At 41.8% G+C, this 16,914-nt stretch overlaps 1 protein-coding gene across 8 annotated transcripts in view; it reads right to left on the bottom strand.

The window, feature by feature from the left end:
* Positions 1–878: 878 nt before the first annotated feature.
* The window catches only part of baz2ba (bromodomain adjacent to zinc finger domain, 2Ba), a 67,629-nt gene continuing 51,593 nt past the window's right edge, over positions 879–16,914 (bottom strand). For 2 of the 8 annotated variants that reach the window (XM_070828571.1, XM_070829980.1), the window contains 23 exons: positions 16,616–16,677; positions 16,315–16,380; positions 15,557–15,622; positions 15,248–15,292; positions 14,902–14,928; positions 12,929–12,994; positions 12,459–12,599; positions 11,600–11,854; positions 10,671–10,894; positions 10,064–10,138; positions 9,751–9,982; positions 9,594–9,656; positions 8,819–8,963; positions 7,766–8,580; positions 7,368–7,620; positions 6,972–7,127; positions 6,575–6,735; positions 6,125–6,453; positions 5,379–5,514; positions 5,120–5,266; positions 4,105–4,406; positions 2,506–2,649; positions 879–2,331 (listed from right to left, as the gene is read on the bottom strand). In XM_070828571.1, coding sequence (XP_070684672.1) covers positions 2,175–2,331; positions 2,506–2,649; positions 4,105–4,406; positions 5,120–5,266; positions 5,379–5,514; positions 6,125–6,453; positions 6,575–6,735; positions 6,972–7,127; positions 7,368–7,620; positions 7,766–8,580; positions 8,819–8,963; positions 9,594–9,656; positions 9,751–9,982; positions 10,064–10,138; positions 10,671–10,894; positions 11,600–11,854; positions 12,459–12,599; positions 12,929–12,994; positions 14,902–14,928; positions 15,248–15,292; positions 15,557–15,622; positions 16,315–16,380; positions 16,616–16,677 — 4,067 coding nt within the window. In that variant the 3' untranslated portion in view covers positions 879–2,174. The remainder of the gene's footprint in view (positions 2,332–2,505; positions 2,650–4,104; positions 4,407–5,119; positions 5,267–5,378; positions 5,515–6,124; positions 6,454–6,574; positions 6,736–6,971; positions 7,128–7,367; positions 7,621–7,765; positions 8,581–8,818; positions 8,964–9,593; positions 9,657–9,750; positions 9,983–10,063; positions 10,139–10,670; positions 10,895–11,599; positions 11,855–12,458; positions 12,600–12,928; positions 12,995–14,901; positions 14,929–15,247; positions 15,293–15,556; positions 15,623–16,314; positions 16,381–16,615; positions 16,678–16,914) is intronic. The other 6 variants (XM_070830762.1, XM_070832251.1, XM_070829352.1 and 3 more) reach the window with 3 other exon arrangements.

The raw sequence follows: 16,914 nt of genomic DNA, 5'->3' as shown, positions 1-16,914 counted from the left end.
GCTGGAATACCTGAAACTATCCTAAAGTAAATTAAGTAGTTTAAAATTAGCGCCACCTTGACTAACTATGACATTACAATGTTGTTTAAGTAAGTATTGAATATACAGGATTTGTACTTATAATGGAGAAATTTCTAGTGTGCTGTTGTTACTTTAAGTAAGTAAATTATCTAAATGTTTCTTCCACAACTAACTTTATGCATTTTACACATTTGAGTCAAATATGTAACTATTTGTAATAATGCGCACTTGCAATTGTCACTATCTGTAGGCTATTCATCAGACTGACATTTTCTTCTTTCTGCTCTGCTTCTGCTTACAATTATAAGCCATATGATTTCTTTTATCTTTTTTTTGGGAAAAAAATAGGATGGCGAGGTTTAAACACTATCTTTGTCATCCACATTTTTAAATTTCCACATTTTTGTGAGCGGTCACTGTTTCCTAAATGACTCAAAAACAAAATTTTGGATGTCTGACTTTAAATTAGTCGTATGGGAAATACGGTTTGCATTAAGAAATTGTTCACAGTTTTATTTTTGAGTTTGCAGCATTTTAAAGCACTTTTCCAGGATCTCTAAATGTTTGTGTATTTGGCACCAGTCTTGTGATTTGTTTGCATTGCTGGATTGAGTTATTTGATGGTAAGATATTAGTCAAACTTTCAACAGACTTTCAACTGTTAAGCTTGAAAAAAAACATACCCTTATGCAAAACTCTAAACCTTAAAATTGAATTGAATCCGATTGTGGTGATTGCATGAATGCACACATTTCTAATTGGATAGATTGAGAAGAATTAATCCACAGATCTACCACAGCGGCCTGCGTCACACACGGCTCTGTGAGATGGAATTGAAATAAAACAAGTTAAAGACATTTACGTTGAAAAACATCCTTTTAATAGGTCCGTGCCACACACTAGTGAAAAATAAAGCTCCTACAAAAGAATGATACTTTTATTCCACAATATCTTAAATAAAGTAACTTCAAGTACTCTTGACTTGGGTACAAAAAAATCTAGCTGCCTCCATCAGGCCACAACACACAGCAAGGTTCAACACAGTGGTTACAAATGGCCTTAGGTCCTCTGTATTGTGGCAGATTACGAGAAAATGCATCATGGAAGCATAACTGAATGCTTGTTGTTCCTTTTTTTTTTTCTTCTATGGTGAGGAATGATTTCTGTGTCACTGTCCAACTTTGGAGGCCTTGTTGGATTGAAATCATATAAAAAAATAATGTCATAAGAATGAAAACTAAAAACAATAACATCCCCTACATGCCCCTGTTGGAAGGGTAGGCACTACCAAGATTAAGGATACCACAGTGTTTGCAGAGGATATGTATATACTGTACAAACAATATTTATGATAATGTTTTCATCACGTTCACTAAAATAGAATGCTACAATCATTCTAAGGCATAAACAATATCTTAATATTCTTAAACAATTTTTACACATTGTTCCAAACAAGACATAATATTGACATTAATAAACAGTATATACACATGAATCACCATTGTCTAACTGTTCCTCTGCTGTTCCTGTAAATAAATGCAGTTTTACAGTTTGAACAAATGAATACAGTCCTCTGATGCCCCAAAGCACTGAACAGTGTAAACAGTTTTTTTTTTTTCTTGGCTTTGTTTGATATTTGGGAGAAAATGTATAACACAAAGACACATTCCTTTTTTTTTTTAATTCAAAGCAGTTCAGCTGATTCTTCCTTTTCATAGAAAATGAAGTGGACCTTGATTCATAAATAATTATTACAAAATTAAATACATTCACTATAATACGATTAAATAACAAAAGACTATTTACAAGTAGTGGAAAGTATCCTAGCGCAGACATATCAGTGACAGTTGAGGATTAATTCAGTGCAGTGTTCTGAGACAGGGAATGGTATTGCACTACAACACCCCATTTCTCTGGGACTCTTTGGGGCTTTTATCCCTGTTGTAATAAAATCCAGCGCACCAATGTAACGACTCCCCCCCCCCCCCAAGGTGACATCTCTCTTAAGCACACCATGGATTCCTCATTAAGGATTTGACTTCTTCCGTCCCGCAAAGCCACATTCTCCATGAGAAAATAAGAATTAAAGTAAAACCTGGTGCTCCGTTATGAAAAGCTGAATGTGTTTATGGGGAGAATCTGAACAGATGCTTTTAGTTTGTTTGTTTCAGAAGCTCAGTCCAGCGCTTCTCAAAGAACTTCCTCATGTTATGACCAGCGCGGCCAATGTCTGAATTGTCTTCATTGAATTTTTCGCAGTTATCAAAGACCAAGTTAACGTCGATGATGAACGTCTCCAGGTTTTGATACCTGAAATAAAAAAACAAAACGTGAGAAAGTCTAACTGACACACAGCTGATACATCACATACTGGGGTGTAACTAAAACCTGTTTTCTGAAAAACACTACTCTAACTTGAAATTCTGTGCAAAGGCCCTGAAGTCTTCTAGTAAGAAAAACAACAAAGAAGTGATGGGAACTTACTGGCTGCTCACAAGCTTCTCACGTATGGTGGAGAAGTCCATCGGTTTCTTGATGACCTTCTTGTAGCCAGGGACCGATTTCTGGTTGACGGGTGTGAGAAAAGGCCATGCATCCTGATGCCGCTCCAACTCAGCAAGGAGTACCCTGTTGAACACACACAAATACAGACACATATGGTTGGGCACAGACCAGGAATAAAGCCTTGGTTAACACAGTGGGCAGCTGACCTATGTTGACATATTTTGGGTTTGAAATTACTGGTAGGTACAAAAAGTTTGGAATTGGTCCAGTAGATTACCTCAGCCGGCAGCCGAGAATGAGTGGCGTACGAGCTACAAAGGCTGTGAAGTAATCCTTACAGAGAACTGTACCAGATCAAAGTATGTCCACTAAAAATGCTTATTTTTGTCACTGACAGGCTCAGATTGTTCCTTGAGTGTCTGACAACATTACAGAAAGGATCCCCATTGAGACAGACCTGTAAGATCCCTTTTGTTAAACCAGAAATTGCCAAAGTATTGTACGGTTCACCACCAGACTGCACTGACAAAAACAGTGATTCAACATGGGAGTTGCTGGTCTACTGCTGGCTTGATAAGTCTGTCTGTGTTATTGTGTGACTTTGGTGTTTTAAAGGGTTAGTTCGAATCCAACACAATGTTTGTGTAACAGACAATAATAACACAAACAAACTAACTAATCCAGGCAGCGGTAAACGAGCCACTTTCGTGCTCTGCAAGGTAAAATTACTGTTTTTCTCAAGGGAGTCCGGTGGGTTTGAATGTTACTGTTTCTGGTTAAATAAAAATAATCTTACAGGTCTATCTCTGTAGGGATCTTTATGTTATCAGACACAAATAATAAACCACCTCTGGTGTTCCTCTCAGAGTATTAGTAGTGTCTTTTAGCTCATTGTTTTGGTATTATGGTCTGCAGTGTTACTGTTTTGGTTTATATTTTGGGCCACAGCAGGCAAAAAGCTCTGAAAACGCAATTTACACTTCTAGTTAAACACCAAACAACAGACCGACACAGCCAGTGACTAGCTGGTGAACATCGTGGAGCACTTAGCAGCAAAAAGGCCACATATTTCCCTCAGGAATTGTAGAGACCCAAAACAGAGCTACATTAAAGTGAATATCTAATTCATATTCATCCGGTGGACACAGACATGACTCGACATGAATGTTAATGACAATGACAAGTAAAAGGTAATAATAATGAGCATCTTGTTTTTGCTGCTCCCAAGTGGTGTGGAGTTTTTTCAGTTTGTACTTGGTATAAGGTCACCAGTGATGTCTGTGTTTTTATGAGCTACTAACAACCGAAAGTAAACTAGACACACAGCTGAAAAATACCACTCATGAGAGGTATTTAACTTTTAATGTCGGTAGAAAAGATTTGTTACACGAAGACCTTAAATTTCAGGTTTAGACCACAAAAGAATCTTTTTTACTGATAAAGTGAAAGGACGTCAACTCTGTGCAACTTCTTGATACAGTCCTACAGTAGACGGCAACTACCATACAACATTAGACGGTGACATATAAATGAAGAATCCAACAGAAAGACATGTGTGAGCAAGCCATGGGCACATACCTGCATAATCCCAGGTCCCTGTTGTTGTCTCTAGCTGTCTTGGCTCGCTTCACACACACAGGGCTCTCCTGATTGGCTGCTGGCAGAGCAGGTGAGCTCTCCTCTGTTTTCCTCTTCCTGCTGGTGTCCTTTGCTCCTTTCTTGGGTGTGCTGCTGGCGCTGGATGGGTCATCCTCCGACACTTCCCCGTTACCGGTCTGCTTGCCGTTCTTCTTCGCCTCTCCACCTTTCTTACCACCTCCACCGCTGGATGCTACTTGTTTGCTTGGAGGTTTTTTGCTTTTAGGAGAGGGACCGCTTGCCTGCACAGAGTACACAATGCATTTGCTGAAGTCTGGTGCAACTAAAACTAATAGTAAAATGTACTTACATTCTAATATTAGACTTGTAATTTCTTACACCACCAATGACATTTCATTTCTTCTCTGCCGACATCTACACAAAAACATTCTGTACTACTTGAAATAAATGTTGTTCTTCTCAAAGTTTTATTGGTATGAATATGAATGGAGAGTTTTGTTGCCGCCTAATAGGATAAAGGAACTTTCTTGTTTTTTCTCTCCCTTAATTTACTCCTAAAATCGCTACTGTCCACTTTCAAATAAAGGCGTAAAAGACCCCATAACTCTTTAAAAAAAAACAATTCTTTGAGCATGACAGAGGTTGGAGTGCTGGAGCCTATCCCCGATGACTTTGGGAGGAAGCTACCCTGAGAAAACCCACGCAAGCACAGAGAGAGCATCGACACAGAAAGACCCCAGGTTCAAACCTGGGACCTTCTCGTTGTGAGGCAACAGTGCTAACCTCCACACCACCATGTTCCCATCAACAGATTAAATATTTAGCTGTCAACACTGGCAAAAGCTTTTTATGGTGTGGATATATTCTTGGCTTCCTAGACTAAAATATGGAAGAATGTGTGAATCAAAAGGAACACATGCACATATACGTAGTTAGGATTCTGTGGTGATCCGCTGTAGACAGATAAAAATGCAAATATAAAAGGCTCTGATACCTTGGATATGCAGGCTGGGCAGTACCAGTCTCCCTCTGGGATACTGGTGATCTTGGGTTTGTGACAGTAAGTGTGGCAGCCTTTGTCACAGCCATCACACAGCAGGAGGAGGTCCTCATTATCCCCCTTCCTGCATATCTGACAGTACTAAAAAAAACAAAGTGCATCCATTGAATTCAATCATACACTTCCTGAATATAGCTTGCTTCTAATTAATGGGGTGGAAATATGATGTGTGTCTAATTTATTCGCTGCTCACCACTTTCATGATGGACCTCTCCCAGGCAATCGACTTCTGCAGTTGCTGGATACACATGGCCAACTGGGCAGCACTGCGCACTTCACTCAGGGCCTTCCTCCACACTTTCATGCCATGGGCCACCTCCTCCTCACCACTGGGAGAAGATAATAGAGAATGATGTGAAGACGATGAGATACGAAAAGGCACACAGGTGCGTGTATATGTGGGCACGTTTGCACACACGCGAAAACAGTAAACTGTATCAGTTGAACCAGCCGCCAACAAGACAGCAGGCCATAAAGAGTTCCAGCTGTGCAGAGACAGGCATGAGGATTTTGGGGGTGTAGGGCGCTGGGAAGAGGTACACACCGATTTTGTTATGTTGAGGGGATGTCATGCAGAAAGAGTGAAGGAGTAAAACCTGTGTAAGTGTATGCTGTATAGTGGGAGCCATGAATATGCCCATAACCAAGGTTATTGATGCACAACACCATGCAGATGACTGCAGAAAAAAAAAAAAAAAACGGTAAGCCAGTAAACAATGGCTATAGAGGAAATGAAGCTGAGTGGAGTCCCCACCCCACCCAAAAAACTGCACAAGACCAAAGAAACGAACAAAAATGCAACAAGCCACCACAAAAACCTGCTGTGAAAGCAGCAAAGACCCTCACTTTTTAAGTAATATGGGAAACATAAAGCACATACAGAGAGAGGAAAGGGTCTTAGTGGGAGAGTGGGGAGCTTTGGTTGGAGAAATGACCTACCCTTCCCTGTCAGCACTAGTGGATGGGGCGGGGGCAGGGACAGTGACCGTACCCACATTATCCAGCCTGATCTGAATGGTGGTACCTAAGGGGCTCCTCAGGTACCTTCTCTCGATGTTGCGCTCCAGATCAGCCAGACGTGTCACTGCTATGTCCAGCGGGTTGTCCGGGTGACGTATCACCCCGCCCTTCTCCCCCCGCTCCTCTGGATGCTCCTTTGAGTCCTTGTCTCCCCCGTTTGCTGACGCTGGCGTTGCTCTGGTGGGGGGCTTGTGCTCATAATACACCAGGTCCTCTCGCTCGGACTGAGGGTCTGGAAATGTCCAGCCCTGGCAGAGAAAATCAGATGTTCAGTCTTTTTTCGTCTGATCTCATGTTTCAATATGCTGATACTGATAATACTAACAAAATGCATAGTGGGGTATTTGTGTTCTTGTGTAAGTATTTTACCTTGACCTGCAGGCTAGCTGCAGTGACCTTCCTCTCCAGTTCCTCTACCTGCTGCAGCACAGCAATGTCCATCTCCATCGCCTGCTCCTCAACACACCAGCCCCGCACTGACTCCACGCTGACCTGGCTTTCCTCCAGCTCACGCAGCTCGATCATGGCCACTAGATGGATGACAGTCAGCCACAAATACATACACAATTACGCTCACTGTTGCAGGTTAACACGTGAAAAATGTTGCCAAATATGAACAGATTTCAACGTGGGTCGATCATTAATACTACAGTGTTTGCACAGTATTCTACTGTGTACTACAGAAATAATCTACTTTCTACATACTCTCAATCCTGTTCACGAATCCAAACTATAATGTGCTCAGCAGAAGTGTTGAGACACTTACCGTCTCTGTGTTTGGAGCAGACCTGGGGGATGATCTCCATGTATTTCTGCATCTGCCTCTGGAGGCCCTTCTCTCTGATGCCTCGGCTGTGGAGAGCATTCACTAAAGCCCTCAGCTCCTCGATGTCAGACACCCGCCACCATCCTGTCAGCATCTCTGAGACAATGAGCACAAACAGGCATGTAAGCAAGAAGACACTGAACATACATCACTGTAAAAGGGTGCTTCATTCAGCTATGTTATACCCAAATGAAACTGCATACAGCAGAGCAGAACGTTCCCTAATCCAATTATATTGGATTATTCAGGCAAGTGAAATCTTTTCAGGCAGGTGATTTTTTTTTAATTAAAAAATGGAGATTATGGCCACCTCGCTCAGTGTTTTTTGTCACTCACCTTCTGGAATAGGCCTAGGTGCGGGGTGGTCCAGGGATTTGGGCATCTCCAGGGCAGGAGAGGGTATGGATGAGGTTTTCTCAATGCGAGGTACAGGTGATTCACTCTTACTGGAGACACTTGCTGCTGTGTTGCCCTCCAGAGAGTGACCCGGCATGGGACTGGGGCTGTTGCACAAAGGCAGGCTGGGACTTAACATGCCACTGGGCCAGTTTCCGAAACTAACTCCTAGCAATGAACCCCCTGACTTCACCTGGGGAGAAAAGAGGAAAAACAAAAGGGTGAGGGAGGTGGAGGTAGAGGAGAGCGAAACAGAGAGTTGAGGTGATCTGGTAAATGGCAAATATAACTGCACCAAACCACAGCTATGTCTATTTGTGTCTGGCCAGCAGCCTCACCTGCAGGGCTGATAGAGGATAGTTCAGGAGGCCAGCTGGGTGGTGAGGGCTGGCGGAAGCTGAGGCAGCAGAAGGGGTGAGAGGCAGGGCAGGGGACTGAGGTGGGGATCTGGGCCTGGCTGGGGTGGAGGACGCTGGGGGAGACACACGTGGCGCTACGGGAGGAGTTGTGGTGAGGGAGGAGAGGTCACAGGGGTTGCGAGGGAGCAGACTGAACCAGTGTCCGCTCCTCTCTGTCAGGACTCTGAGTAGCTGGTCGTTGGCTTGGAATGCGAGCTGTGGAGAGGGAGCAGGGGATGAGGTTGGAGGAGTGTTCCCTGGGCTTTCACGTGGGGCTGGTGGGCACGGGACAGATGAGGGAGTTGAAGCTGGGGGAGGGACGCTGGTAGTGTCATTAGTGGTCACCACGGAAGGGGATGTTGCTACTGCCGGCTCAGAGGTATTATGAGAGGGGGAGGATGATGTTACTGTGGCAATAGGAGTCCCCACGGGGCTGCCATTTTGTCTCACATGGGGACTATCCTTGTCCTCTGCCTTCACAGTTTCTTTGCCAACGTCCTTCTTGACGTCCCGGAATGTGCACAGTTTGGATACACAGCCTGGATGCTGGTAGAAGACGGTCGGGGAGTTTTTCTTCCCCTCATGCTCCTTTTCCTCCTCTTTCTGTTGCTCCAAGCTTTGAGTTCGAGGGCTCTGTCCATCAAGGTTTGTGGGTTTCTCCTTCTGCACCTCGATCTCCTGAGGTTCATCTTTGACCTTGACCTCCTCTGCTGCTCTCCTCCTCCTCTGTCGCTCCTCCTCCAGTTCCTCTGGAGCTGCAGGGAAATGACAAAGTGTCTGTTAAATGGAGCTGTAAACTTAACTGCTGTGAATGATATTCCAAGTGAGGGATTATTATTCTTTACAAAACATGTCTTCTTCCCTTTTCCTGCAACATCAAATCAGATACTTTGATTTGTATTTTCCAGACAGTGTTTAATATGTCCAACGACCAAATTGAAGCACGTTAATATAAGAATATATCACACTTAGAGTGTGTTGTACTGTAACTACCTTCTCCACTCTCCATGGCCTCAATGAAGACCCCTCCACAGTGGGGAAGTACCCAGTACCGGCGGCGGTAACGGTCCTGGCCATACATCATGGAGCGCAGAGAATGGGATATTTCAAACAGCTTTCTTCTGGTCTGATGATGTTGCTGCAATGGTACAAAACATTCTCTGTGATTTCTATGCAATACTTTGATCTACATGCATTCAGAAAAACAAAAGACATTTATGTTACCTAATGTCCTTTTGTAATCACCGTGATATATTAAGCATTACATGCTATACTAATGAGGTAATTTATTAAGTTAATTAATTCCATTAGCATCCATTAGCAAATAGCCCATTGTCAGTATACATGCTCAAAAAATGTACAAAACACGTGGTTGTTTTTTATAAACATGGTACAATAAAGCATTTAGAGGTTGAAGCTATTTTACAAAAGTATGTTTTTCATCATTAACATATTTTTTTTTCCAAAGAAAGTGTAGGAGGTGTTTGTGGTGTTACCTATATATTATATTACATTTTATTTAAAAAACAAACACATCCTCATGGCAACATACAGCGACGTCCTGCTTAACCAAACAGCTATAATGCTAATGTAGTTTATCGTTTCATGCTTTCTTCCCCAAGAGACTTTTTTTTATCTCACTGTGTTCCGTTTTTAATCACACATTATCAGTGTCAACCAACCATGCATTCATTTTCTGATGCCTTAAATTTATGTTAACGGGTATTATCTTTGCCACAACACTTGTACATTTTAAATGAGAACATACCTTGGCTAATTTTTCTATCTGCTTCTCCAGCTCCTCGAGACTGGTGGCCTGGTCGACGTCATCCTGACAGAGCAAGACAAGTGTAGCAAATACCTATGAGCAACCCTCCACGGCCCATTTTTATAAAGCATCTGTAGATGGAACTATCTTTGTTTACCTCATCATACGTCTCCACTTTTTTAACCTTCTTCATTTCTTCCTCCTCCTCATCCTCCTCCTCCTCTGCCTGGTCATCGCTGTCATCGTCGTCATCATCATCATCATCGCTGTCTCCACCCAGTTTCCTCTTGCGTTTGGTGGCAGAGGATGGAGTGCAAACAGACTGGTTCTCTTCCACACCCATGCTGACCTCCCTCCTCCCTGTGCGCTTGGCATGAATGGTCCTCAACCTGCATAAACACGCACAGGTTTCAGCATGGTAGTGTACAGAGAATTGAAATATTACCTTTTTAGGGTTAAAGAAAACTCACTTTTTCAGTTTTCCTTCCATTATGATCTTGTCCTTCCTCATGTTAGCCATCTGATCCAGGCTCTTGTCGATCTCACTGCAAAAAGAAAACAATCCTGTCAGTCACAGTTGTGCCTATGCACATACATGTTTTTGGTAGAAAGTAATGATAATATATTTAGTAAAAGATGCAAGCTAAGGGAGGCTGGCAACTATCTAAGTAAAAGCAAAAAGTTTAATAAGCCGGTATCCTGGAGCACAAACTGATACTTGCATAATTTGCCTATAATCAAAAGGACTCAAATTATTGCTCCCTATTGCAGCTTTATTAAGCATTTTCCACTGCATCAATAAAACATAACATTATTGGCTAATGAATAATTTGAGTGTTAGGCAATATAAAATCACATACATTACATGGTAGATTAAAATATCTTTTATTGTGTGGTTGGTGAATAGGAGTGTTGGATTCTAATTTTTTAGCTTTAAATGATCTGAATCTAGAGGTAGAGGAAGTATTACAACTTTATATCCATCCAACAGTATGTCACTGGCACAGAGTATATTAAAAAGATACACACTAAACATTCCCAAGTTGGATACTTTTCAGCTTTAACTGTTTGTCTTACCTGATAACAGGTTTGCTGCAGGCCAGCTCATTAGCCAAGAAGCCCAGGATTGAGGCCTTCTGAGAAGGCGTATGAGCCTGGAAGGCCTTTGTCTTCAGGCTGAGGGCCAGAAGGGCCAGTTCTGTATTGGCACAATGGGCTCCCATGTACATCTGTAGCACCTCAGACACATTATCCCTGTTGATGCCAACATTGGTCAGGTGGTCCCCCAGCATGGTCTTTGTCTGATAAGAGAGAGGTGAGAAGGAGAGGATGACAAAGAAGTAAAGTTGGTGAACATTTCCTTGACAGAGAAAGCCGCCCACCTCTGAGCCCGGTTCTGTTCGAGGTTTCTTCCCGTTAAAGGGGAGTTTTCCTGACACTGTTGCCTAATGCCTGATGCTTGCTCATGTGGGGATTCTCAAATCCTTAATTTTAAACTCTTGAATCATTGTGTCTCTCTTAATTAAAGAGTTTGGTCTAGACCTGCTCTTTATGGAAAGTGTCTTGACATAACATATCCTATGAATTGGTGCTATATAAATAAAGATTGACTGATTGATTGACAAACTTGATCTGACTTATAGGCTTGTTATTTGTCACTGAGGAACAGTTCCTTTCAGAGGAAATTAATGACGATGCATTAACACTTCAGAGATATTTTGGGATCGTAGGTACTTCGGTAGGTGCAACATAAACTGATTGGTATTTAAAATTCAAACAATGCATCATACTTAATGAGTTTATCAAATGTTTGGCATATAAAACAATATATAACAATATTACAACAATATGAATACATTTTATGTATCACAATGCCCTGAAGACACTCCTAACCAAAACTATCAGATTGAGTAATAAGTGCCATATTTCCCTGTAATTGTTAAGCTGGTTTCACTGGTTTAAAATTATACACAATGCATGACTTAATGAACTTTGAACTAGATCACCTTTTGTCCAGGTGGCAAACCGGGATCACAGACAGCCAGAGAAAGCAGTTTGACCAGAAGGTCTTGGACGTGGCCCATGCTGTCCCCCACATTGAGCAAGCCCTCCTGTAGCATGCCGAGGGTGGGCACATCCACATTCAAGTCGAGCCCCAAAACCTTCCCGAAGCCTCGCAGGAACTGCATCAGCATCAGGCAGTCTGACACGGCACGTCCTGGCAGGATGAGTCCAGGAATCCGGGAGAACTCAGGTAGAGACTGGACAAAAGAAAGTGGGTAAAGGCAGGATTGTTAGCTGTTTTTATTGCTGTATGTGTTACTGTGAGATAAATCTGTCAAATTCAGAATGGACTAAAGGAAATTATGATTTAAACAACTATAGGAAATGGGAGAAAAGCTGTCATTATACTGTATATAAGCTGTCACATCTGCTGATTGTCATCAAGATGGTGCTTTTCAGTTCCAGCTCATTTTTCTATATTGTGCAGTACTCTCTTTTAACCACTTGGGGGCAGAAGCAGCTGCATATAAAAATACTCACTACCATGAGGTCTTAAGGTAAGTACTGACCATCAAGGAAATATTCTTATTAATGAACTTATTGTTTAATACTACTACAACTACTACTACTACTACCACTACCACTACTTCTAATAATAATAATGATAATAATAATAATAATAACAATAATAATAATCATACAGGAATTGTACGCCTGTGCCCTCCTGCTGCCCTAAATACATGTATTTAGCAGTACTCAAATGAAAAAAACCTCACAATCACACCGTGTCTGGACTAAAACTTTTTTTTTTCTAAACTTTGCATTCACAGCACTGACCGGATGAGCTACTATCTTAACTACCTTATGATCAGACAGACACATGTCTTCATTTGGCTTCTTCAGCTCCCTCGCTATCTCCAGCTCCAGCCTCCGTTGCTCCAGTTTACGCTCTTTGTTCAGGCGCTTCTCATCCCTTTTCTCCTGCCGCAAGCGCTCACGCTCCTAGAGAGTCCAAAATTCAAGGGAGCATTAGGGAAGCAAAGTGTGTGTGTGCATTTGTGTGTATGTGAAAAGAGACAGGAAGGTTTACTTGACTTTGCTGAGCAGTATTAGAATTCAGCCTAATGCTGCTGTGCATTCAAAAGAAAAGTGCTTGAGGGCCAGAATCTTTTGACTTGGTAAGTGTGTGGAGAAAAAAAAAAAGAATGAAGGGAAAGAGTGCACAAAAAGGAGAGAAAGCGGGAATCCATCCAGGGAATAATGGCTTAGGCCCTTTAAATGGAGTGGACTGTATGTGTATTTCTGAATTTATTTGGGTGCGTATGGACTACCTCTGCTTTCTTGCGAGCCTCAACAGCTTTCATCAGCATTACATGTTGCCTCCTCCTCTCCCTTTCCTACAGTGGCAAAAAACAGAGGCACATTATCAAGCACACGTTGTGCATGCAGCACTCAAGGTCGACTAAATTTAGTCTGCATTAATGTAAAATAGTGATGCACTAAATTCAATAGAGGCACCATACTTTAACAAACACAAAATGATGCTTCACATGTATACACTTTCACATGTATGGTGGAAGCATAAGTGAAGAGTACAGTAGTACGATGACAACCAAAAAGCAACACATAGATGCGATACAAAGTAGATGTGATGACAGGCTCAAAAAAGAGAAGCAGCTGGAATCGGTGACGGCGCCTCTAAACTAAAGCTGACACAACAAAAGCAACAAAATGCTGGTTGCCAGAAGTCTTCTGATATGCCACATTGGCGTTCTGATCAAAATAATAAATTCTATTACATGAGTCAATGCTAATGTTTATTTGACACGTCATTCTCATAATATTTGGTGAGGGGACGACAAATACGAATGGATGGTAAAGGATAGCTACAAACAGAGCAGTTTCACTTCAGTGGTTTTGGCAGCTTAAGTATTAGCACAGTATGTGACTGCTGAGGATGAGACATCTATGTTGTTCTTTGGTGCATGATACACAGTCTACTGCAAAAGGGCACAGGAATCACCGGTGACTGACTATCATTTCATTTGATCTCTTTAGGTTTCCCGCTCTGCCGTATCAGGCTGTTATTCCCTCTGTGATCCACCAGAAAGACACAATTGCTACTATTAGGGCTTGCCAAGGACATTTCCAGCACACAGTGACTAAAATGGGCTGTTTGTGAGGATTGTTTTGTCAGTGTGATAAACAAAACAGGCTAGATCCTGCTACAGTATTTCTATGTCCTTATTGGTTTTATTTATCTTCAAATGGAAAACTTCAAAAAGGACAAGTTCAAAAAAGACTCAAAGCCGGTGGTATTCAGCTTTTTCTAGCTTTCAAATTCATCAAAAACACTCAATATGTTGAGGGTTATTATTATGATGAACTACAATAAATCAAAAGCAATACAATTGCACGTGACAACCGTAAATACCAGGATTATTTCGTGTATCTCAATTTGCCCCCCTTCATTGTGCTCCGGGTGAAGGTACAAGGGATTGGCGGAACAGTCGGCACAGAGTCCACTGTGAAACAGATAGGCAGACCTGTAGATTCAGCTGCGACTGTGTATGAGTGAGAAGGGCTACAAGCAAGACAGCCAGGCCAAAATAAAATGCTACACAGAATCACATTTGTCCCCATGGTGGAATTGATTATATTGTTGTTCTACAGTCTATCAGGTCTATTTTCAAGCAACGCTTTTGCTGTACCCTCAGCAAACGGGGCGGGTGTCTGGAAGTACCTCCACCATAAACACAAAATGATTCTCGGTAGCCGTTTTCATTCTTTGTGCAGAGTACAGGAACAGTGAATGACAGAGAGGCTGGGATGGGGCAGGTTAAAGTCCAGCACTCTGTGGACTGCAGAACAGATGCATGGACGAACAGACACAAGCTCAATGTCTGGGCCAAAAATCGTCAAGCACTCATGGGTAACACAGGCTACTCCAATACAACAGTTAGACAATGTATGTGATGGATGGAAACTCCTCGAGTGCACTTTCAGACAGTGAGTGTGGATTGGCTAGCGGTCTTTGCAATGCATTCTGAGTAGAAGGGGGAGGGTGGGGGAGGGGGGACAGAAGCTGCCTGGCCACCGTGACAGGGTCAGTTGTCCCTCAGGACGAGCAGATGGAGGCAGCATACTGACTCTTTTTCTCTTTTGTTGGTTTTGCTGGAAAGCCATGCAGAAGAATGTAGTATGACAGCAGCCAGTGCTACACTTAATGCATTGCTATGACAACCATAACACAACCAGTTACACGATGCAGGTGTTAGATGTACAAAAATAAACATACCCATACCATATCTAGTCTATGCCTCTCCAACTCCTGGCAGAGAGAGTTGGCAAAATATTATGGAACAGAAGTAATATCCAATACCAATAAGCAAAGGGTTTAATAAAGAGAAACACTGACGACTTTCATTAAATAGATGTTTGGCAATTAACCATATTTATATATACTCATGCATGCCTGTATTTAAATGCACACAGATGCGCAAAAACACTCACTCATAGACACACACACACACACTCACATACACATACACACCTGAAAAATCCTACTCAAGTGAAGTTTGAGGTAAATGGTTTTGTTCAGCACTAACTATTATGTTCCAGAGGCTGAACGAGTTGCAGTAAATGCCTACCTGGTGTTTGAGAATCTCTGCCTGCTGTCTCCTCAACTCTTTCTCCTTGAAAGCAAGAAAGAGAAGATGAGGGAAAAATCAATATGCTTGAATTGTGCCAATATCATGAAAATCACCACAGACTGATGGAATTTCAGCCCTAATTTTGTTGCCAGCAACTTCTTAACTGGACCCACACAGTGGTAAATATGAAAACTAATAACAAAATAATTCATTTCAATTTTAATCAAAAAGGGTTCCGTGTCACCCTTTTTCCAGGGTTTATATATATATGTGTGTGTGTGTGTGTCCATAGATATAACAACATACCTTAATGCGCTTTTCAGCCTCCAATATTTTGGCATTGGCGGCTTCTTGCTTCTTTTTCCGTTTGGCCTATGAATAAAGATTAAGGTCAAGAATCACAGAGGCAGACATATATCAATCAGTCTTGGGTGAGGGCTTTGCTGCACTTTAACTGATTGTTTGCAGTTTTCTGGTTTGAGCAAAGATTTTATGCTCATGAATTCCAGTGAAATTTGTAAAACACAGCGAATGAATAATGTATCTCTTTAACACCTAATTGTGAATATGTTGAAGCCTCCCGTTAAGAGTGGCTTGTCAACCGTGTCAACTCAAAATTGATTTAGTCCTGCTAAAACACTTTGAAGCTCCTACAGTATAATTGTGTGCGCTTGCATACGTGTGTTTGTGTGTGTGTGTGTGTGGATGTTCATGCATCTGTGCATGTGTGTTTGTGTGTGTTGGAAAACAGCACCTTTTTTTCCCTCGACCCACTTATGCTAAACTGTTACTGTTGTCTGATGAAAAAAAAAAGACTTTTCTGTCCAATTTAAATAAGGTCTGAAGAGGCAGCAACAGCCATTTTAATATTCAACAGCCGTCAACCAAGACCAATTTAGCATTAGTTCCATGTGGAATTATGCCTAAGAAGACGCAACTCCCTCCAATGCATGCTGCTGTTCAGTAATGAGCTTTAGGAAGATTAAAACACTATAGACTGAGGGGCTGCAGCTATCCAGGAATGTTCTGCTTAATCAGAGGTGCTGTTGGATCAGATTCTGTACCTCCAAAATTTGCTGCGCCCTGAGTTCCTTCTCCATTCGAATCTGCTGAATACGCTTGATCTTTTCCTGTAAGAAAAAAAAAAACACATTAATAAAATCATAAAAAATGTCTGCTGATATTAATCTTTTAGACATTGGAAAACATTCTTAAATAAGTGTAGTACTAGAGGTAATGGTAGTAATTGAAAAGCAAGCTTTAAAGCATCACAAAACCATACAGCATTTCCTGCAGTGAACACAGGGACCAGATAGGGACACACAGATAAGGAGAAAGGGAGGAAAAAGATTTGTCAGCACCCACCTGCTGCTTCAGAATCTTGATCTGCTCTTTCTGCTTCCGTCTCTCCTCCGCTGCCATTATAGCTGCAAGAGTCAAGTCAGTGTTATATTAGTGTCGACGAAAATCACTCACAAAGCTGGGCCACCAGCTGTATTCATGTCTGAGAGAGCTACAGTTGTTAAGGTTTATTTATTCAGGAGATCTCACTGAGATCAGAATGTATATGTATACGATGCATAAGAAAGCAGATCACAGCTAACATGCGTCAGCTACACAAAACAAAAATAAAATACACAAGAGACTCATTGAAATATTGTGAT

This window comes from Pempheris klunzingeri, chromosome 1, assembly GCF_042242105.1.
Source record: "Pempheris klunzingeri isolate RE-2024b chromosome 1, fPemKlu1.hap1, whole genome shotgun sequence".
Taxonomy (NCBI): Eukaryota; Metazoa; Chordata; class Actinopteri; order Acropomatiformes; family Pempheridae; genus Pempheris; species Pempheris klunzingeri.
Note: the sequence above shows the minus strand (reverse complement) of the source record. Positions and strands in the feature narration are given on the sequence as shown.